The sequence below is a fragment of the Solea senegalensis genome, linkage group LG6 (genome assembly GCF_019176455.1).
Source record: "Solea senegalensis isolate Sse05_10M linkage group LG6, IFAPA_SoseM_1, whole genome shotgun sequence".
Classification (NCBI taxonomy): domain Eukaryota; kingdom Metazoa; phylum Chordata; class Actinopteri; order Pleuronectiformes; family Soleidae; genus Solea; species Solea senegalensis.
Genome location: NC_058026.1, coordinates 24,527,756 through 24,551,750, shown reverse-complemented (window position 1 = coordinate 24,551,750; position 23,995 = coordinate 24,527,756). Strand labels below are relative to the sequence as shown.

General features: G+C 39.7%; 2 protein-coding genes across 3 annotated transcripts in view; both read right to left on the bottom strand.

Annotated features, from left to right (window-relative positions):
- Positions 1–13,197, bottom strand: part of gab1 (GRB2-associated binding protein 1) — a 46,933-nt gene extending 33,736 nt beyond the window's left edge. Inside the window, exons 1-2 of one of the 2 annotated variants that reach the window (XM_044028016.1) lie at positions 12,758–13,197; positions 12,501–12,639 (exon numbers count right to left, since the gene is read on the bottom strand). In XM_044028016.1, coding sequence (XP_043883951.1) covers positions 12,501–12,572 — 72 coding nt within the window. In that variant the 5' untranslated portion in view covers positions 12,573–12,639; positions 12,758–13,197. The remainder of the gene's footprint in view (positions 1–12,500; positions 12,640–12,757) is intronic. The other variant, XM_044028017.1, reaches the window with a different exon arrangement.
- Positions 13,198–15,424: 2,227 nt separating this feature from the next.
- Positions 15,425–23,738, bottom strand: usp38 (ubiquitin specific peptidase 38). Its single transcript, XM_044027731.1, has 11 exons — positions 23,553–23,738; positions 21,174–21,864; positions 20,356–20,491; positions 19,963–20,092; positions 19,687–19,788; positions 19,136–19,294; positions 18,823–19,016; positions 18,642–18,735; positions 18,443–18,549; positions 16,945–18,283; positions 15,425–16,381 (listed from the first exon to the last, which is right to left on the bottom strand). The coding sequence occupies exons 2-11, from the start codon at positions 21,853–21,855 to the stop codon at positions 16,205–16,207; spliced, it is 3,120 nt and encodes a 1,039-aa protein (XP_043883666.1). The 5' UTR covers positions 21,856–21,864; positions 23,553–23,738; the 3' UTR covers positions 15,425–16,204.
- Between the last annotated feature and the right edge of the window lie 257 nt (positions 23,739–23,995).

The following is a 23,995-nucleotide window of genomic DNA, read 5'->3' as shown; positions in this document are numbered from 1 at the left end:
TACAAGTCAAAACATTCACATAACATAACTGGTGCCTCTGGGAGAGACACAGAGAAACAGGGTGTTTAACTTCATTCATACAGAAATCAGAATTTAATAATGCAAAGAAAGGCTATGTTATCAAATAATGAATAATCAGAGTGGCACTTTTAGTCCATTTATACTAGCAACATCGGTGAATGACTGGGCTTTCAAGATGAAGTAAAAGACTATAATCTAATTATGACTAATGATCATATCATACAAATATGGTTCAAATACATCATCCTCATGACAATATAGTACCTGTGTGACAGAAGACTGCCAGCCCATTTTTACTCAAATCCAGATCACCAATCAATACCTTTAACCTGCAGAGGAGTAAACAACAATAAGCTTAGCCAATGGAAAAATGTAGACTGTATATCTATGGCTGCTGCTTTTTAATCATTTCAACCAAAAATCTCATTGTTTATCAGGTTAACTAGTGCAAACCATGATAACATCAACCCCCCCCAGTTCAGTTTCTTGGGGCTATTCTGTTAACATGTAAATAAAAGTAAAAGACAACATTCCAATTTCAGATAGTAAACATTTTCAAGTTCATTCAGAAACTGACAAAATAACTATCAAATGAATTTCTTGGTGAAGTGACATGACACGACACAAGCATTTGACTGTCATTACGTTAAACTGCTCATCTAAAAGAAACATGCTCTCTGACTGATACACTAACACCATGGTCGCTATGGCTCCTTTATACTCTATAATACCAATGGGAATATTTGCTGAAAATGATTCCTGGACTCAATAATTAATTACCCTGGTTCATACAGTGCCCCCTTCAATCTGCAAGTCTGAGGACAGTTTGTGAATACAAATGGCAGCCCATTCTCAGGCATGAGAACCAAAGCAGTACTAGAGGTCATCTGACCTCAGGATACATTACTCTACAAAACCCAAGTTTTTCACAATATCTCCTTGTTGTACAGGCAGTTAATTTATTATAATAACAATAATAATAATAATGTGTTTGTTTGGTATTCACTTTTGTCATTAATGGCTGCCTGCCCTCTCCTGCTTTCCTCCTATCAGCCTTTGCTTCTGCAGTTCTCACCAATCTGAGCTCTTGCACAAAGTCACATGCACTTGTCAAAGCTGCATCGTTAGAATTCAACACATTCCTTTGGCATGGCAGATTTGGGTCACATGATCAAACTGTTCCTTGCCCACTGACGAGAGAGGGGTTAAAGAATTGTTCTTCAATTGGCCTTTATTGGCCTGTACACCAGCCAAACATGTACACAAGAGTGCAAAAAGAAACAGCCAGTGGAAGAGGATTATGGCATACATTACATTAAAGATATATAGATTATGTTTTGAGGAAGAAGCAGTTCAGATTGTATCTTACTTTTACACATAAAACATTTTTTAAATATTACCTCCTAAAACTACAAATGTATATATTGTGTGTAGAAGGTAGAATGTCTCTTTAAATCAAGCCTACATTGCAAATGGATCTGTTACATGAAACACTGGTAATGTACGCTGTTGATAATAAAAGGCTTGTGTTGGAAATTCCCTTAACATTTCCCAACAGTGTTCAGTGGCTGAACATAACATTACATGAGAGTAGAGGACTATTTACAGATTTTAAAATGTCCTAGTGTTATAAATGCAGCAATTTAATTGTCTCTTGTGTATGTATATATATATATACACACATATATACATATATATAGATATATACACATATATACATATATACACATATATATATATATATATGTATATATATATATATATATATATATATATATCTCAACACGATTGCTTCACTGTATCCCCACTCAAAAAGTAAAAGGGAATTTACTATGTTATTTAAAGTAATAATATTACCAACCTTTCTCTGCTTGAATTTCACCGGTTGGTTATCCAAAAGCCATGGGTTTAGGACTGAGTCAGAGAGGGTCCAGGTATTCCTAACGTTTTATAAGATACAGCAATAGGCATTAAAAGTGCCCATTAAAGTTCAGAGAAATGCCAAGAAAGAAAAAGTGGACAAGAGGAGTAAGTCCTTCAGACTCTCAGCTTCCAGTCATGCTGGAAACAAATACTCTCTGAGAGCAGGGGTCCCTGCCTCTCTTCCTCAGTATGTGTGCGTGTGTGAGAGAGAGGGAGAGAGAGAGCATATGATTGTGTGTACATGTGTGCAAGTTCAACCACGTCCTCTGGCTCTAGGCCAGGCCAAAGATATCGGACAGCACCATAGTAACACTAATGCAATCAGGGACTGTGGCCACAACAGGACCAGTGGTGAAAAGCAAAGAGCCATCCATCGTTCTCTGTCCACTTCAGTTTGTTCTTTGAATTCTACCCCCAAGACACACAAAGGAAACTGATTTGAAAACTAGTTCAACAGACAAACTAGAGGAAAGTTGATACAGACAAACATCTATTTTACGGAGGGCCTGTCTGTCTCACAGTAACTTGGGAAATTACACAGGTCAGTAGCAATATTTCACATTTAGTCTCTAGGCTGACAACCCTTCTAACTGGGCTTGTTCTCTAGTGAGACAAACATGCACAAATATTGGTGCACACACAGCATTGAGCCAGAGAAGAAGGGTAAAAACTACCATGACAGCAGTGGGCTAAATTAAGGGGCTGCAGACACAGCGGCTAGGGTCAGATCTCATAGCACCACATAGGTCAAGTGCCAGCTGCAACTGTGTGTGTTTGGGTGAATGTGTGTGTGTGTGTGTGGGGGTTGTTTGTGTGTGTGGTGAATGACAGGTGAACCTTTGGAGTTAAATGTGACCAGATTCAGTCGAACACATCTATACCTTCAAATCTCCAACTTGGCTCAGTAGAAGCAGGGGCCTATGACAAAGGAGTGTCTTTTGACAAGCTTGCAGATAATCTACAAACCAAAACATAGGTGAACACACAGCACTCATCCAGAGGAATGATGATATGAGAATTGTATCTGCCATTCTAATACACCAATCTAGTTTTGACACAACAGAAAAAAATGGTTTTCGATACTGGACATTTGTAGACAACCTAAAAAGGGAACACAGGATCACAAGACGTTTGGCAGCACTTAATCATTAACACCAAATGAGTCCAGTTCTAGCCTTGAGGCAAAACTGACTGATAATAACATAGCTATCCATCTAACCTCAACTAAACAGAGTTTAGTTGTTGTTTTTTATTCAATTACACAAAATGGGTAATGTAAAAAATCTGAGCCAATGAATAAATGCAACATGTTGATGTCCTGGCCACAACATACAATTTAATATAACCATAGATGCATCTCACTTTCTTTATTTGTGGGAACAGCACTAACAGGTCATTCCCCAAACAAGCAGGTGTGTTTAGGTCATGTGAGACTGTGAATGTACCCTGAAGACTCTAAACAGTTAATAGTGGTTGGAACATGCTCTGGGTTTATGGGGCCTCCTGTTGGTGAAGGGCAGCTTTTCAAAGGGAATGAAGTGGTCACACAGCTCACTTGACATGACTCTTTGAGTGCAGACACAGCCTGCATTTCCCTGCTTCTACTGAACAGGTGAGTGTGGTAACCTCTAAGACAAGGCAGAACAGCTCTATGTGACATGCGGATGTTTTAAGGCATGCAACCTGAATAGGCCTTCAAAGTGTATAATTCTTCAGCGATTCACTGATTACAAGTGAGTCACAGTGACATCTTTGGTGTCCTAGTGTATGGAACACCTAATGAAATACTGCATGATGCACCAGCTGGAGGTCTGCAGGTCCAGGTTCAGCATCAGTCTCCTTTTCATCCTCCGTTATGTGAGGAACAATTAGCTGTGGTAAAGAAGAGGCAATGAAACACAAAGACTAAGTGAAAGGAAAAAAAAAGATTTAGCAAAAAAAGGATAAAAGCAGAAATTAAAGAATACAAAAAGGCACAAAAGGATAACGAGAGAATGAGAGAATAAGAGGAACGAGAATAGGACCCCTCCTCTTCTCTCTTCACCCACCATCTGGTAGCCATCAGCGCCTCACACAGGAAGGGGCGGCCATGCCTTGCTGGGGCGCCAGGGAGCGGCTTCTCTTCCCTCCCAGTGCTACAGAAACAACAATCAGCCAGTGCATTGCATAGCTGTGCAGTGTGTTGCAGTGCAGTCCAGCCCATCCTAGCCTAAACTGAAGAGCCAGCAGCAGCTCAGAACCAGGTGCTCACACCCCAGCAGACCAGCAAAGAGGAGCACAGAGCAATGCAACATTCCTAGTGTCTGTGCCTGCCAAGAGGCACTGGGAACTAAAAGAACGAGGCAGAGAGCTGAGCGCTGCTCTCACTGGAGCTTGCCTAACGCTGTAGCTCTATGTTAGCACTCTAGTTCCTCATCCCATTTGCTTTCTATTTACTTAACTCGACAATGACAAAGTTATTGATTGCCACAGTGGTATATCCCAGCCTGCATTTCACTCCATAAAATTTTATAGTCCTGCATCATTAATCTTGAAGAAGTTCCCTCTGTTTTGCAAGAATTCAGGGAATGCATATCATCATAAATTTGGTCCAACTTCTGTGTATGCTTTTTTTCTCAAGCACATGCACACACACACACCAACATAGAACAGAAAGCCCTACAGTCTTTGTGCCTGTGTCCTTAATATCACTGTTCTCTGTTCACATTAGACTACAACTAGACTCTGGAAATAGAGCAGACTCTAAGCAGATACCATATTTGTTGCCTTAACAGCACTCTTGATTTCTGAAAATATTGTAAATAAGAATCATATGGCCCAATTATAAGAAATTAAAAAGAAATAACACTACAATGTGCACACTTAGCCTCACCAAATGCTTTCTGTCATGTGCGTTTAATAATAGCTGCACTTGAAACTGTTCAACCTGGCACAGTGACAAATGGCACAAAAGGATCATTTTACGACAACAGTTTTAGTCCAACTGAAAAAAAAACTACTCAGAATCCTCTCCCAAGTTTCAAACAGGAAAACCAAGTCTGCACGAGAACCAGTTCCCCACAGTCCCTCCCTGAACTGCTGTGTGGACTTGGCTCTCAGGTCAGTAAACAGCTGCACTGGGCAAAAAGAGACACATCTGTTTACAGAATGCTTCTTGTCAGCCCTGACCTACTATTACATTCAACATCATTGTTCTACTGAGGCAACTGACTGGGTTTAAAAAGGGACACAATGGTGCAATGTAAACATTTGAGGAGAGACCGTGCATAATCAGCACAACACCATCCATGAGGTAAACACAACCCGACATATACTTGATCAAATGCTGCCTCCTTTTTAAATCCTTGCATTTTAGTGGCTTTATTAGTATGGATTAGTGTGAGTGTAGAAAATATTTTTATTTTAGTTTCTAAATATTCCACCAACAACTTTTCACGTTTCACATACAACAACATCCTTTTCCATTTTCGGATGAGCCGATTCACATTTAGACACCAAAAAAGTCCAGATTTTGTGCTGCAGCTAATATCTTGATGGGAAAGCTAACAAGAACAACTTCAAACTCATTTCCTAATCATAAAACTATGTGCTGGTATTAAAGTTTTGAAACCAGACTTGTTGCTTTGCAAACTGGTGATCCAGTTGTGTTTTATCTGAGAGCCTGCAGCAACAGAAATTGTTTTAAGGCTTTGGAAACACTGTAGAATTCCCATAGAACTATTCATGTCAGACTGTGGCTGCAGCCTAAGTGACTGAAACTTAAGACAAAATCTGGAACTAACTGGAGGTAAGTTTGATACAATTCTGTGGCTTCTGACCTACAATCTCTATTGATCTGATGCAGACAACCAGATCCAATCCTACCAAGACAAGAAAGCTGACGTATTCAGATTTACACATTTAGGACACCTGTTGCAGATCAACTTTGTGATGCCATATATTACCAGACTTCATCCATGAAAGGAGTGACTTGTGAGTTATGGAGAACATGGTAGCCACGTGACGGGAAGAACTCCAAAGCAGTGAACTGGTGACCACATGGTGACAGAGGCAGTGGGGTGCAAACAACAAGCCAGTGGTGCTAGGTTTGATGGATTCCAAAATATTGCTTTTAGAACCACAGAGACACAATGAGAGCCAAAATAGATCCACTTAGATGTGAGCTATTGGGGTGATATATGTAGCCTCTCAAAAACTGCGGTTAAAAAAGAGATAGACATTTTACATTTCAGATATACTGTAATAATGTTTGGGTATTTAACTATGTGCAAAAAGAAGCAGAGGTGTGTTTTATTTCAGAGGTGTTTTTTTGTGATGCAATTACTTTAGGATTACAATACAGTCTATAAATATCCATAAGAAAATACAAACCACAATCATGTTGACGTCTATTGTGTTTTTTAACATTCAACATATTTGTCTGACAATACATATCCCATCTTCTGAAAACAAACTTGCTCTTACAACCAACCCTGCTCGTACAAAACAAACCGATGTTAGTGTCATTATGAAAAGCTTATCGTGTTTTCCTCGTCTAGCCTAGTCTGACCTTGGCACATCGGTTGGCACCAGTTTGGCTACAGTGAAACAGATACACCTATGTATAAGTGATGATATTCTGTATGTGGAACAAAAGTGGGCCTGTAAGGATAACTATTGTAGTTGCATGGATATTAATATTTAATGGTCATTTCTTTGTAATGGACATTAAATAATTAATGGCACATGCAATCCATTTTCAAGCTGTGGCAGATCACACACACATCAGTAGTGTGATGAGTCAAAACGCAGTGTTGTTTAGCTGTGTTGTCGGGACACGGTCCAATTTTTCCTTTGTTAGCCTAAGAAGCTAATGCTACACAAATATCCCTCTGTTGCACCCAGGCCGGGCTGCTTTGTTTGTTTCTTCAAGCATGTGGGGAGGGGAGCATTACAGAAAGTGAGTGCTTGTTCTCTGTTCCACTTGCTAAGCAGATTTAATGAATCCACTACTTAATCAAAGAGATATGCCTTTGTTTTCATCTGACTGACCTGTCACATTGGTTGCATACATATCTGTCTTCAGCAATGTGCAAATGACAATCATTTCTTGTCAGCCAAAGACAGATGCAATGGCTAACGGCCAATGCGGTGTATACTGCAAATGCATTTAGTCCCAGCTGAGAGGACTCAACATCAGCATGGAGTATGTCCTCAGTCTCCCTTTACAGCCATCAGAGGAGGACTTTCAGGGTTCGACATTTTCCTTCATCCGGTTTACCCTGGAGTATTGTGCTCCAGCACTGAGGCCCTAGTAAGGGCCAGACAAAGTGTATGACAAAATCCTAATCTGTTTCCAGAGGGTACATGCCAGTGGACAAGAGGGATTACAATAGTCCATACAGCAATGTGCAGTGGGGGTAAACAACTTAAAAACTGCCCAGCAAATTTAAGGGCAGTTTCAACTAAATTCAATATTACAGTAAATTATCATTTGTATGAACTGCAAATTTAACATTATGTATATAATAAAACATAACCATAAGCACTTGAGTTGCAGTCTTCTTTGTAGCAATCCAAGATAAGGAATTAATATATCGGTAATCAAAAGATGTAATGCATATTCCTTAAATGTGAATTCTGTGAAAATGTGTCTTTGGTAAGATATGTATAATTTCATGGTGACGTGTCCGTTAATCTTGCTTCAGAGTCCTTCTGAATGACACAAATTTGATGTAAGTGATATCTTTTAAGTGTGGTGCTGTAAAAATGACCATGCAAATCCATCAATGCATCAACTCATTTCTCTGTGATAATTCGCTGCAGATCAGTCAGTGATATCACTGTTCCTTTACAGAGAGTTCCACAAGTTCACAGATTGGAAAGGTAAGAAAGATGAAAGAGGAAAAATACAACCAGATGGAAACAAAAATCCACAGTGGATACAGTTATGACAAAATCTGGCAGGAAAAAGTCGTACAAATGCAACGGTGGTCTGATAACTTCATGTCGACTGTGAATGAGACATTAATGGCCAGGAAGTGTTGAGTGTTTCCCACAGTAACTCTAAATGCAGCAATGAACTATAAAACATGCTACAGAAGCACAAACCACAACCAAACTTTAAAAGCACTGGATTGCTCTCTATCCTGTATCCACCTCTTAATCAGATCCACTCCAAAATTGAAAATCTCTTCCTGACTCTCCACAAAATTTCATGGAAATGGCTGAATACTTTTTAAAAAGCTCTGCAAACACACAAACAAACAGTGTCAGAGGTAATTACTCAACTACAAAGGTAATCCTGTACACACACACACATATATACACATATATAAAAAACAAATAAACATGGCCGACATCAGGTGGCAGTGACCAAAATTTAGAATGACCGTCTTACTCAGTGGTAATGAACTGAGGTCTTTCAAGCCTATGATGGCTCGGGCATCACAGACAAAGTCAAGTCGGCTGAACAAGCTTTGACCTTTGACCTTCACCAATCAGCAGCAAAGCCTCATGGGCAAACTTTGCCCTAAGTGGTTAACCAGGCAAGCCGGGGGGGAACCAGCCTCTAATCTACCACTGCTTAGTCTGGAGATGGGGATTATGACGGCATGTACCCATTGCATTTTAAGGTGTTCTATTTGTTTATTTTTCATTATCATTCAACCTACCACAAAACATGCATGCATACATCTATATATCAGAGTAGCAGACACAGCCACCTTTCACTTTGGTTGATGTTTAGAGTGGTAATCAAAACACATCTTAACTTGGCCAAATGACCTAATCATTACTACAAAGCAGCTCACACTTACACCTGACCACATTCATCTAAGAGTATCTTGTGGCCCTTTCCCACTATGGCCTTGGCTCGCCACGGCACGGCACGGCACGGCACTACAAAAAAAGTACCTACTCAACGTGGGCGGCGTCATCACTGCACAGCTGCGTACACACACAAATGAGTGACTAGTGACTTGTAAAGCTGTTGTTTTCTACTGAATCAAATCACTAGCATCAGTTAATTAAAAATATTTGTTCAGTACTTCCTCCATGTAAATACAGCCGCAGGGTTTGTGATGGTGCTCGCCGGTCACAATCAGCAGTGCTGTTGCTTAATACACCAGACTCCTCTGTTAAATACTGAGATTTTAGACATTTCCCAGGTAATTGTTGGAGATTAACCCACATTTTTAGGACTGTTAAGTAGTTGTAACTGATCTACAATTTGGCACTGTTCGGCTTATTTATTGTGTCGGACGTCTCTTCCTGTGACGGCACTCTGACCAATCAGTGGCCAGCAGTCTGGCAACATCACGCATTGTACCAACTCAGCACGCTTGGAACCTCGCCAGAGCAGGTACTAAAAAAAGTACATGATACCAGGTATCATGCTGGTGGAAACACTACTTAACTGTGCCATGCCAATGCAAGGCGAGGCGAGTAGAGCCAGTGGAAACATGCATTACTGTGCAGAAACGTGGTAATGCTGGTAATGAGACTCGGGCAGTCAGTGACGTTACCAATGGTGAAAAGTAAGCTGTCCATTATACCATATTGTAAATATAGCATAATGGAATTTGCTTCATATATACAGTATGTTCCTTTTGGTAGTGTTCTTTTCAACCACAAAAATAAAGGAAGCCAAGTACAAAAGTCCCTAGATTTTTCACATTTCAAAATGATTTTCAACTTAAAACCACAGTGCTGTAAGTTGCAAGCTGCATGGTTTCTATTTTCAGAAAATTATTAACTTCTGCATTTTGGGAATCAAATCAAAACAGCTGGTGGTGAGTTGCCAGATCGGCAACATTTGAACAAGTTGTGCAGATTACACAGCTTCATGTGACCAAGCATTATGACCTTTCACGGAGAAGGGGAACCATGTTTCAACCACCCACTTTTATGTTAATAAGTATTATGTCAGTCCTGAAAAAGTCCAATTGCAAAACACATAATATCTTGTGGCTGTATTGCATTATGCACCATAGGGGAGTGTAGTTCGATTCTGGGAGTTCTGCTTACAAAAATGTGTGTTTAAGTTGTAAATGGACTTTGTGATGCCCAAATGTGATGGCTCAAGTATCTACAGCAACATAAATTAAGTGGAGAAATTAAGTTTGAAATGGGATTATTGTTAGGTTTGTAGTACCCTTTTTGATTGTAGCTCTTATGTAGACTGCAGACTGGGTATCTGCAGCCAACACAGTCTTTGTATGAATGTATCTGTTATTATAAGAAACAGAAATATGGTCAAACACGAGTAGGGTTAGTGGTGGTGGGTTGCAGGTCCCTACATAATCTAAAATCTAAATCTAAAAAGTGGTTTCCTCCGTTGCCTTTATTTAAATGACTAACTTACAGTGGCTAACCACTGATTTAACCAAATTTCCACTACTACTATTCGCATAAATTATACAAACAAATCAATTCTGCTCATCATCAGTAAACCACTTAAATTCCTCAAAATGTAATCGGCACTTCCCTGGATCCTCATAACAAACAGTATGATGACTTAGTCTTTAAAATTGTGTCCAAGAAAACAGTTCTTCTTGAGCAGCAAGTTGACATGCCCTCTTCAGAATAACAAAATTGACCACCAGGCTATCATTTACTTTACCAAGAAAGAATAATGTTAGGTGATTATAGCAAACACTTGGTTTTGGAGATATAAGAGATGCAAAAGTTAGAACAAACTGTTGTCATATAACCGCAGACTAAAAACCAGGTTAACCTCTGACAAAAGTACTTTCTTCTCCTACAGGCAATACATACAAAGTGATATGTGGTTATTGTTCTGAGAAATGTGTGCACGATCAAATAGTTAAGAAGGAGTTTTGTCTTCATCAAATCAGACACTATCATGAGTCAGCTCTTTAAATACCTGTTTCAGTTTTACTGCTTTCAGCAAAAAAACATTTAATCTAGACCCACAACACTTCAGATGCACACAGTTCTGCTGTTGTGCAAACCATGTAACCTAGGCAAAACAATTCAACTATATTTGCTTTAGAAATTCCATCTCGGGTGTGTGAAATGTTACTCTGTTTAACAAATGTTTGTTTTGCACAATAAGTTTTCAATAACAATTAACTAGTTTCTACAACTTTAACTCATGACCAAAAACCAATCTGTAATAACCAGACATTTATTATGATAATGATCGATCTTGACTCTTTTTTTAAAAAAAACAATGTTTTTGAATGTATCATCCAGGCCTGAGTTGAACCCTTGGCATTACAAAAAATGCCAAGTGTGCCACCTTTGACATACTGACTGTGCCAGAACAAGCATTAGTTTGCTGAATAAACACATTTTTTATTATCCTGGGAAACATAACTGCATTTGCACCAAGCAGTACAGTGCAATTCAGATGATAGCGAAGACAGCTAGGTAAGAAGAGCGCCATCACTGCAACGCAACGAGTGCCCCTTCAATAAATTCAACCAAGAAGCAAAACACACCACCATAAACACTGCTGCACACTGGCATAATTAAAAAAAAGGAACAACTGGCAGTGAAGCCTCTTGTAATGCACAGTATGGGCATAATGTGTTTTTCCAGTTCAATTAACAGTGCACCCTGGAGTGACAATTCCCTGTCGCCCATATGTCTTAAAAAACTTTAAAAAAACGTGACGGAGTAAAAAAAAGGGTCATCTAGCATTTGATGTTCTCACTTATTGTCATGTGGTTATTTGACAGAAGAAGAAGAAAACAAGCTTTGTTTGAGAAAAGGCAGCGGCACGTTTTGTTTTTCCCTTGTGTCGCACAGAAGAGGCAATTCTCTGTCGACCATTCGGTGGACTGATGTGTAGCTTCACCCTTTAGGCACCAGACCACTGAGCTAGGTACCCCCTAGGTCAAAAACTGTGATGGCACAGATCAGTTATTTTGGTACGTTTCTGAATGTTTGACAACAAAACTGAAATACTGTCACAAACTGAACCAAACTGTACTGCTTGGTGAAGACATGCGCCAAAACGTGGGACCGTTCAGAACAAAAGCCTCTTCAGTGCTGAACTAAAGAAGCCTCTTGGATGAGAGGTGTCACGTCTTCCAAGTCCAGTGGCTACTGAATCAATGACTTCTGGATAATCTATACAAACACACTGAACTGAACTTTAACACTCAGTGGAAATGGGGCTTATCAGACACCTTTGACACATGGGAGTACTAACTGTGACTGTGTGAGCATTTTTTCCCAGGGTAATCCAAATATTAATTAGGGGAAAACCAAAGAATTGGAGGGGGAATGCAACACAAACTGAAACGTGATGAGTCTATCTCATAACAATGAAAAAGTCTCAAAAATAACAATCATGTGTCCCACTTAAGCCCCCATGACCTACACAGCAGTCTCCCGCTTGCCAACTCATGGTTAAGTCACTCTTTTACTGTGAAGCCTTGGAAAGTGCATGGCAACCTGAGCTCGGAGAGACCAAACTCCGTCTGCAGGCTCAGGAAAACAAAGTGATTTGTAGAAATGCACCGACATTGAGGCCTGTGCATGCAACAGCTGACATATTCAATGTGGAAGAGTGTACTTACAAATAGGATATAAAGTGCACTTACGTAACGTCTCAACTTTTTTTCAGGAGGAGACTTTCTCAGCCACCCCGAGCACACCACATCTCCCCCACTCATAGCTGCTCCTTTCTACCTCTCTCTCTGGAGTTTGAGCTTCGTGTGTTTTGGGAGTGTCTTCTTGTGCCTGGAATTAAGCAATGTTACGTATATAGTGTTCAAAATGTTAAGTAGAAACATTAAAACTGTACGAAAATGTCGTACGAGCGCTATAAATATGAGCACTGCTTCGAAAGTCGACTCACCGACAGACAAGGCAGTTGTCTGAAAGGCACAGAGCAGATTTCCCACGAGTTGTAGTCAAATAAACGAATAAATCCTGGGCTCGGAGTAAATATAAACCTCCGCGGCGACGCCTTTTATACAAATACCATTGATCGTTTGTGTATTTTGCCCAAAATGAAACAAAAAATGTGACGCCAGCACAACTGAAAGTCGCCAAGTTTTTGTTGTTATATGTAACGCCTCATGTTGATTCCCGTGAAAGTGGAGCGATTCCCAGTTGGCGAGATAAGATGTAAATGTCCCACAGTGTACTGGTGCATAGTTGTCGTTTCTACGCAAAATAAATCAAGCTTTCCCGTAAACACAGTGGTTCCGCCGAGCTCCCCTACCAGTTTACTCCCATGGTTCCTTAATTGTGATTGACAGGGAGGCTCCGTCTTTCCCTGAACTCACCCTCCTCTGGAACATGGCGGCGTCAAGTGAAATGAGCAAACAACAGATAACACGGAAGTTAGTGTCTTTGCTTTCAAAATAAAACCACTGCCGTGCCCCTATGGGTTTTTAAAAGTTAAGCGTGGCACGCTATTTCTGTCAGTGAGTGTATTCGTTACTTTTAGTGTCTCATTACTGAATTAGGAATGTGATGTTTATGCGCACGAGACATATACGCATTCATTCAGTCCTATAGTTCGTCACATTGACCTTTATTTTCTACATTTAAAGCCGGAAGTTACATTCCTTTAACTGACGCTGTTTTGAAAACCAGTTTGGAGGACGAACTGGGGAGGCGGCAGTGTTCAGGGAAAACAGTACATTCTTCGACTATGGGACATGTAGTTCAGAAACGCGTTCCGTTTAGCTGACAGACAGGAGTAACGTGCGGGTCGATCGACGAACCGTGACATAATAGAGCCTGGTGGACCATTAAAAGTGGCAACGGAGTGTTGACAAACAGACTAAGTAAGGACCCTCCTCGGAGGTCCCAACAAATCATTACACGTCTAAACTACACAATCCATAATGCCTGGGTTATTCCCTGAAGTAAACTCAACCCAAATAGCATGCAGTGTTTGCTTAATGTCAGTGTACCCACTGACCTCTTCACATATGTTGTGTTTTTTTGGTATTTATTTGTTATGCATTATTAAATAAGAATAGAATATTGTAATAAAGGTGAGTATAGAGTAGGTGCAATGACCTCAAAACAACAAATACCCCAAATATTTTCCATATTACCATTTTTTTAAATGGTAAAACAAATTGTCTGCCAGTTCTGGCTTAATTGTCAAATATCACACTGATTAGTAAAGGGTTATACATGCAAGTCTGATATTGATTTGGCTTCCAAACACTGATCAATTTCCTGGGCTCAATGGAACATCTATAACTGGTCTAATCCACTGGCAAAGACATGTTTCTTCTGGACTAAGATTGGTATCCGAGGAATCTTATTGGAATGCTTTTGTAATGGTAAACACTTCCCCCAAAGGATGTTCTCAGTTGGTCTATGATTAATGACTTTTCCATTGTATAGGAACATTACGTCTTTCAACAGCCTTGGTATTGATGAAGAAAGAGGGAGCAATTAAAGGCTGCGGACATAATACTCCATTTCCGCTTAATGAATTTTCCTCCACATTTTAAATGTTACAGTGTCAAATATTTATACTTTTATGGTGCTCTTATGTTCTCACTTGGTATGTTTCACAGACACATAGATCTTTAGTTTACATGGGCATGACAACATACTTGTGGTCAGCTGATATTTTTGTTGCAGTTTAAATCTCATTTGTTCCAACAATAGATGAAATCTTCACATGAAAGAGTGCTTGAATGACACAAAATAAAATAAATAAAAAGACATTCTCAGGAGTTAACATTTCAACAACAACAAAATAATAATGGTTTGGCTGATTAATAATTGAGATTCATTGATTTTTTTCCCCCCCAAATGTCCTTTAAAAGCTTTGGTACTAGAGATGTGTCTTTTCCATATCATATCATAATTTGTTCTTGCAACAGTACAACTGTCATCCTTCCTATAAACGTGGGAATAGTGAGTGCATGTGATTTCCCAGTTCTGCTTTTTGTGCTTCCATTTGTGCAAAAAGTATTTTGCAATAAGACCAACAAATGGGAGGAAATTATCTTCTTTTTTAAATTATGCAACCACATATGTTGGTGTATTTTTTTTAAATTAAAGTCACTTCCTAAAAATGTTTTTTTTTTGACTGGAAACCTTTTGAAACGCAGAAATGTGACAAATAAGGCGAGTGGAGTATTACAAGAGCAACGATGTTTAGTGAATTTTTACAGAAAATAACTTGTTTCCAGGAACTTTCTCATGTGTTTTCATTAATTGTTTTTACGGTTTGCCCTGTAACATATTAAACATTATAGTTTAGGCCTTATGCATCCTTCCACCTGTTTGCCCACATTCCACTTTACCTTTAATTATCTTCCTGGTTGAGTGAACCAATACAACTAATAAATCACCCTTATTGTGATTTTCACCTAAATGTGAATTCAGCTCAGTACAGCTGATAGAAAAAGGCACATAAAATAAGCATGAAAAAAGGTTCCCGGAATAACAAAATCAGAAGAATACAGTAAAGCACAAATACGTACTCTAGGTCATAAAGCATCAAATTTTCCTACTGTCATTACCTTGGGAAATCTCCATTGCCTTTACTTTCCATATATTTTATTTCATCATTCAGAAATCTCATGTAAGTCATATATACAATTATTGCATGGGATATGAATCCTATAAAACACCATAACACACCAAAAAGATTTACAATCAAAACTCCACAGCTCATGAAAAAGCTGCATGCATATTAGAAAAAAATTAACAAAGTGTAAGGGCTGTGTTCAAAACTGTGACCAATCAAAAAAAAATCTTACAACTGAATAGTCCTCTGCATTGTGCTCTGCACATCTACATGTTTGCGTGTGATGTAATACTATGAACACTCAAGACAAGCCAGATAGCACAAGTATGTTCCAGACTGAATCAATTTTCCATTTTTAATCAGTGTAAAAGCTTATTAGAAGACTAATGATTGGTAATCTTACTTCTCAAATATCAATTTATATTTTGCTAAGTATTTCATTTAAGGGAGAGAATACACATTTTCTAACTATTTTTTTTATTTGGAGGATTAATGGCAATAACAATACTGAAATCACAAAAAGAAAATAACCTCAATAAATAAAACTAATATTAAACGGCTGTGGTGCAGTGGTAAAAAACAAACAAACATTTGAGTCAACATCAAATCTCAGATCAGAGCCAGCACAGATAATCTATGCATGTATGCATGTGTGATTTCAGATCATTTCAGTGCTCTGTTTCTGATGTTATGCGTACATCTATGTAATGACACATCAGACTTTTGTTTGAAATTGTCCAAGACATCTTTCCTGTCAGTTCATATATGGGAATCCTACAGCATTTCTCCATTTCAAAATACCAGTCTGCTAATGGTATTGAATCCCCCTCCCCCACCTCCTCCTCCACCACCTCCACCAGATGGGCCGCAGCTCCCCGGTGGGTTATTGTCATCTGAACCGTTGGGCCTGAACGAACAGGATGATGAAGGGGCCTGGAGAGCCTGCGTCCGAGCATTAAGCTCCTGCTCCTGTTGACATTATGAAGGAAAATGTATTTATTTCTTTACAAATCTCAATCACTTTGATCTGTCAAACAAGAGCAAACATGTACATACATGCCACAGGTTTCATCTCGCTATGATGTAGCTCTATGAGACTGATCACTCTACACTGTTATAGCACCCTCTAGAGGTGATTTACAATGGTCACTAATTTAAGTGTGGTGGAATGTCAACCAAACACAGAACAGTTCAATGATTCGTGAAATTACAGCCCAGATTTGGCAGTAAAAAAGATAAAATCATACTCAGGCTCTTAGCCATCTGTAAGTGTTCAGTCTGTTTTCATTTAGCCATTTTCCTCCTGAGGGAATTTTGTACAAGCCTTGACTTTTATAATGGCCTCACACTAAGCGGGTTAGTGGCGATGATGTTATCAAATACTGAAAAATAGGTGTTCCAGCTACAATATCTAATGAGACCAACCTGCAGATTATGAACATATTCTGATTGACTTGATCATCCCTGTTACATTTCCCCCTACTTTGTTTGCATTTGAGCAAGTATGTTTTCTTTAGTACATATTCTCTTACCTGTAAATACAGCTTATTGTCTTTGATAATAGCATCCAGCAGTTCTTTCTGCAGAGGAGGCTCAGCACTCATTCCATTTGCCATGAGACCGCCATTTATGTTCTGCCCTTGTAGCTCCTGTTTCCTGTACATAAGCACATAAGCTGTGTCCTTGGGGAAACGATTAGTAATGTTTTGTACTGATTGGAAGGATGTGAATGTCACTCTGCTGTCATTGAACAGCATCCAATCCCTTGCCTCTTGGACACTATTTGCCAGTGTGTCCCCTTGTTCGGGTGGAGCTGAGACAGCTGAGCAAGTGGGGAGGCTACACTCCACTTGGCCATTTCCCAAATCCTCCTTGAGGGCAAGGTGATTGGCCGGATGCTGTGCTCCAACTGCTCCGCTGATGTCACGACCGTAGGAGTAGTAATGGCCACTCTCAGATGACATACCAGAATGCATCACCACTGAGGTGAGGACATAAGGAACAGACAGCACTGGCATTTCTCCTTCTCGGCTTATCTGCTCTGTTCCATCTATACTGCCCTTCTCCTCTTCCTCCTCCTCTTTTTGAGATGGTTTGAGTTTCTTGGCCAGATTCTCACTGCTTTCAGGAGAATCCACTTGCAGAGACAAAGAGGTAGGAGAGGAACACTGTACAGTCATTGAGGGGACATGCACTGGGAGGCTCATGTGTGTTGGGATGGTAACATTGTCCAGAATCTTCCTCCGGACATGGCATTTGGCATCATATGAGAATCGCAGCAGGGTCAGGATCAAGTACTCCGGTGCCGACACCAATTTCAAGGTCTTCTCTGCCCGTTGGAGAGAACTACACTTCTCACAGAAATAGGCATTGTCTTCATCTAGGGTCTCTGGGGCCAGAAAATAGTTCACCAGGTCTGGCACAGAGAGAGGAGGCTCATTTGTAACTGGCACAAAATGGACATTGCTAGCTGGGGATTTGGCCGGGCCTGATTCAGGAGTTTCACTACCACCATTGACAGATCCCTGACATAGAACCTTGGGTTCCTCTGTGGGCCCCTCAGGCTGGGGGCCATCCTGAGAGGTGGTAGGACAAAAGGCTAAAGACAGGTCTGTAAAAGGTTCCTCTTTCTCAGAGTTGCAATTGCACTGCATACAGCGAATGCCTGTGATCAGCTTCCCCCCAAACATCCTTTCGATTAAAGTCCTCCCATCATTTCCTGGTTTGGTTCCAACATTTACTGAAGGCAACTCTTCACCTTCCTCTGAAGAAGTCTGACCTGTTGTACCATTGCTGCTTGTGTCTACAGGGGGGTCAACCTTTGGCTTAGCTGATTCCAGGACCTGAAGTGTTCTCTCCTCTTCATGCAACCTTGAGATCAGGTGACAGGGACAAGGAACGTATTGTTTAAATCTGAGCCACTTTTGTGATAGTGTACCACATCTATTCTTTCTTAAGAAAACACAATCTAGTTATACACACTTAACACTCCAAATGCAAATGCATAATGTATTTTGAGTGCTTCAGTACCTGTCTAGAAGAAACCTGAGGTACTCGGAACAGTCCTGCTGAGAGCCCGCATTGAACCAGGGAGGCCGAGATGCTTCCAAGAAGATTCTTGGAGCATATGCTGCCCTCTACAGGAGACACATATGCACAGGCTCATCGTCATCCACTGTTAAAATCCCTAAGTAGTTTTGTGTAATGTGTTACACTGGGCCTTACTGACCTGTGTGTGCGCAAGAATGGCAAAAAGCAACTGAAGATTTTTCATTAGTGTGTTGGATCCATTTAGATATAATGATAAAACGTGCCTCCTGAAACTGAGAAAATAGATCGTATTCAGTCCTTGTGTTTCAAACAAACATAAACTTGTAAGCAGAATGTGTGTGTTTGTGCATGTGACTTACTCTGTGGCCATGAACAGGGTCTGGATGATGCTGTTCATGAAACAGGTGTTCCCCAGGTTGACTAGGCCTGTCTTGCCAGTCTCAGATTTCCCTGCTTGCCTCAGAAGACCAGACACAAATGAGTTGGACTGAGATGTCCAGGCACTTTGATTCAACATCAGCTTGATCTTCTCCTCTCCAGGTTTTGGGAGATCCTGACAGAAAATATTCATGTAATCAGACACAGAACAAACTGCAACAAGAAAAAAGCAACAAGTATTTGTTTGTTGTTGACCTATATGCTCCGAGCATGAGGTGCACTGCACGCTTTTACCTTGATAGCCTCTAGTATGTGGTCGTAGAGGTCAGGAAAGCCGGAGTACTGGTACATCATGCAGTGTATGAGCTCAGTGAACTGCAGCAAGAAAGCTTTGCTGGTGGGAAGACCATCGGTCCTTAAGGACTGGACTAAATGCACCACATGTGGAACAACCTAAGACAGTGAAAGATGACGGGAAGAGAAAACATTAAGGACACTGTTGCTGAAAACACTGGGCAGCGCTGCTAATATTAACCTATCTGCAACACAGTCAGCCAGAGGGTAGTTGTACATACAGAAACCCACAGAAGGCTCAATCTTATCTGCTATTTGTTTGTGTGTTTATTCATGTTTTCAGTTACTTGTTAAACAGGACAACTCAAGGGTGACTGCTCACTGTTTCAGTGATTCATATATTCTAACAGTAAGAGCAATGCCAAGTTTGAGGTACAGGGATAACTCTGCAGCTTTGAAGTAATTTAATCCAGAGGAAATGAAAATGAGAAAACGAATAAAGTGGCCATATGAGACGGAAATTGGCTGTCATGAGACGGGAGATCCCTTACCAAATGGAAGGCCTCAGGAGAGTGCTGGAAACTCAACAGCATGTGTGAGAGCACAGCTAGCGCCCCCTGTCGCACTATTGGATACCACAGGCGACTAAATACCTGCAAGTTAAAAAATAACCATGATGACATTTATATAACCCGTATAACTGCAACAATATAGCTTATTACAGTAGTTTAACATCCATGTAAATTTAACAGTACAATAGTTTAATAATTGTAATTTGTACAATTCCTGAGCACATCATTAAATTAAAACAGGTTCTCATTACAAACCAATTCAATCTTGAGCAGAGTGACATCAATGAGGATCGTGAACTTCTGAACTGCAGCAAGTCCTTTGAGCAAAGCAATGACCCAGGTATCAACATGTTGGGCCAAAGGCCAAGACAGCCAGTCTATCATCCTTGACAAAGAAAAATTCCATTTTGAGAATGTTGACATTAAACAGATCCACACATTGTGAAAGAAAATGGGAAAAGAGTGTACACATGTAACTTGGATATAAAGATACATACTTTCAGTTTCTATATCTTATAGAATTGGGACATCTGAAGGATGCATACAGATTTAGACATTTGTATCATAGTTTGTTAACAATGAAGGATTTTAAATAGACACTGGCACTGTTGTTTAGCACAAAAGACTACTTGTGTGAGGTTCAGTAACCTGCAGAGTGCTTTAGTCATGTTTGCATCTTTGACGTTCTGGTCTGTGGTGAGGCTCTTGATAAGCACTGTTATCATCTGGATGGGGATATGCTGGACCAGGCAGGCAAGAGAGATGGATGGCTCAAAGGCAGGATCTGTGAGATACAAAAAAATCACAGTGGAACATAATTATGCACCTGTACCCTTTCATTCGCATCAGTTGACAGGAATTTTACAGTGACTAGGTAGAATCACCACCAGAAACTGTGGCTTCAAAATTTGAACGACACCATATTGATTAAAAACGTTATAAGCCTCACTTAGAATGTTTTAATCTGTTGCTTTGTTCATCCACAGTCAACATGTGTACAGCTGTTTTACTTATAATTACATTTTAAGGCCAGATCTAATTTCTTTAATATCCACTACCATTTTTTTAAATGTACATTTAAATGTACAAACTACACACACAAATTTAAGTCAGCTATTTCTGCAAACCAAAACAAGTTGTCTTTATCTGCAAGTGATCAATCATCAACCCTGGTACGAATGCCATGATTTGTAATGGAGTAGTTATTGGTCATGGTCATCCATGCTGCCAAATTAGTATACAATATTGGCATATTACACATCTACAACTGCAAGAATAAAAACTACGTTTGTCCATATACAAGTTTTGCACTATTTACGTAACTTCCTTGAAACAACCAAGTTCTCCCAGAGCTTAAGCTGTACAAAAATAATGGTAATTTATTGCTCTACAATGAATTAAAATAAAATTCTACATTTCCAATATATTATAAATTATTTTGGAGGGAGAAGACAAAGGTGCGTCACCTGTGGAAGAGATGATGGCAAAGACTTCCTGCAGTGAGGGAAGCAGTGTGGCAGGTTCTGCCTTCCAGATGTTCTGTAACAGTGAGCTAACCTTAGTCACCTGACCCACATACTCTCTCAGCTCCCGCTCATGGTTGGAAAAGCAGTGGAAGTAACTGATGGTCCTGACTAACTGTTGGCAGAACAAAACGCCCGACTTATCCCTCGGGATGCACTGCACAAAGTCAGACAGCAAAGTGCTCAAACGGGCACAAACAGTGGGCTCAGGACGTTCACACACCATCCTTAAAACCTCCACCTGTATCACGCTGAAGAGTTCCAGCACTGAGGGGCAGCTGATGAGCAGCCGCAGGCAAGAGTGAATGTAGTCTATTATGGCTGGATCTTTGTGGTTCAGCTGGCCATAGCCTTGCTGGAGAAGGCTTACGACAAAATCTTTACTGAAGAAACACTCAAACTCTGGACGGTGGTAGCGTGCATAGGCTTCCAAAACCTGGAAGCCAATCTGCTTCTGGAAGGCATCTTCACCATGCAAGATGAGGCGAGTGGTCAGTGTAAACAATGCCTGACACTGCTGCTCCGTCACTTCCTTCTCTGCTGCTTCCACAACCTTCTTCACGATGGCCCTCTTTACTGTAACAGAGTGATTGGAACTCACAAGGCCCTCCAAAATCTTGTCCATGATGAAAGTCTGTAGAGGGCAAATTGGCAAATAATTATTTGGAAATTGCTAACAGCGTGTCTGGTATCATAAATAATATAAATACAACACATTTACAATATCACAAATTGTTTTTATCGTTTCAATTATACTGAACACAAGAGTTTGGTCCCATTATTATGAAGAGCTCTATTCACTCCAAATGTCAAGAGTACATCAATTGTCTGCATTCGCTGAGTGAACACTGTCAGCAGCATGCAACCATGTAACATGCTTACTCTGCTAAATGAGCAGCAAAGGGTTGTGTAGAGTAAACTAAACCTCTGAAAGTAACACAGACACATACGTTTTAACATGTCTGAAACAGGTACAAGAGAGCAGGTGGTTTAATTTTTGTCACAATTCTGACTTAATTTAAAAAAAAAAAAAAGGATTTAGATGGAAGTCAAACGATTTTACAGGCAGTTTTTACCTAAAACTGTATAATCAAGGTATCAGGAATAGAAGAACAAATAGAGGGCTTTTATAATGCAATCTATATTACACCCTTATATTTTAAAGAAACAACATGTTTTCTACTCTCTTCAAAAGGTACATATGTGCTGTCTCTCAGTTAATCTAACCTTTAATGGTCTACTTTAGGGATGTAAATATTTATTGACCTGACCTGTATTGACATACAATCGCATTATAACATGTTATTAGATGTGCAAAAACTATTCCCGTGCTCATAATAGGTTACAAATCAATTGCAAAATTAATCAACTATTTTAGAAATCCATTAATCGTTTTGGGTTTTTTTTTTTTTATATCAACTTGACAACAAGTTGACATATATTTCAAAACAGAACATATATTCGGGTTAAAGACATTTAAGGACTGCCTCATTTTTAAGGATAGGGGAATCAACCATTTTCTGATATTTTATAGACCATAGAACTAAACAATTAATGGATGAAATAGATGTACACTGACTGCTTCATTTTGTCTGTATACTGGTTAAAATGCAGTCATTGGGATAATCAAAACTTCCATAGCAAGTCGCTTTGGATAAAGGCGTCTGCTAAATGACATAAAACAGGCCTACGATGTATTATGTATATAATTATGTATAGTGTAGGGCTGAACATTTAATTGATTTTTAACAAAATCACAATAAGGCGCAATAATTCTTAAAGCCAAAATGTATGTGAGAGATCAAATATTGTGCTGAACTAAACACATCATTTTCTACAGACTGAAAAAACACCTTTGTTTCCCACAGATCTGCATAAATGACGCACAGTAAGCATTATAAATATGTTATACACATGTAAAAAAAAAAAATATGTAAAAAATTACCATTCCTTCTCATATCGCGAATCATATCGCAATCGCAACTTCAGTCAAAACAGTGCAAACGCGTTTAAGCTATAAATAGCGTGCTTGTGTGAAAACAGATTGCTAGCTTGCTAACACTGGCTGAAACATTAATATCTCTGTACCCTCACAGTTCAACCGTAGCTCGGACGCTTCAACCCGGGCTATAAACCTTTCAAGTTGTCTCGGTCGTCTCCTTTGAAGCAGTTTTTATTGACATCCCGTAACAGTAAAAGGAAATTCCAATCGTATCCAAACAGGCCTGACGTGAGCTGAGAAATGGTATGAGCATCTGACTTAGCACAAATAGCGCTAATTCATTTATGAACACATATAAACGCGATATAAGGTGTACTTACCCAAATGAATCATGTCAAACACTGTCCAACTTGAAAGTACCTAGCTGTCTGTCGGTGTTACGTTCATTGTAATAGAAAAAACGGTGTTATTTTGGATAATTTCTTCGCTCACAATCAGCTGATCAACTGTGTCTCCACCGGCGTCACTCCTGTGGACGGAAATGGTGATAGGACCCCCGAAATGGTCGCCTCCCCGTTGCCTGTTACCGCAGTTTAATTTCAAATATCAGAATGGAAGGTCTACTGTTCACGACGACTCTAACAATTATTTTATTTAAATATATGTATGTTGTCAAACTGGCACTGAGATAATTATTGAGATTTAAATGTGTGCACTGGACGCGTTGCATTTACGTACTCCTCGTGCATCCGTTATGAAGAATTCCTTTGTTTGAACCTGTCGAAATCAAATGTTCTTTTCCTCTTAATTAGTTTAGGGACAG

What these genes read in the sequence shown, in the direction of transcription:
- usp38 (XM_044027731.1), bottom strand. Translation starts at nt 21,855, where the DNA reads ATGGACAAGATTTTGGAGGGCCTTGTGAGTTCCAATCACTCTGTTACA. An exon ending in CTCCTGAGGCCTTCCATTTG is followed by an intron (nt 19,295 to 19,686) that starts GTAAGGGATCTC and finishes TCACTGTCTTAG; the next exon opens with GTTGTTCCACATGTGGTGCA. An exon ending in ACAATAAGCTGTATTTACAG is followed by an intron (nt 16,382 to 16,944) that starts GTAAGAGAATAT and finishes TAATGTCAACAG; the next exon opens with GAGCAGGAGCTTAATGCTCG.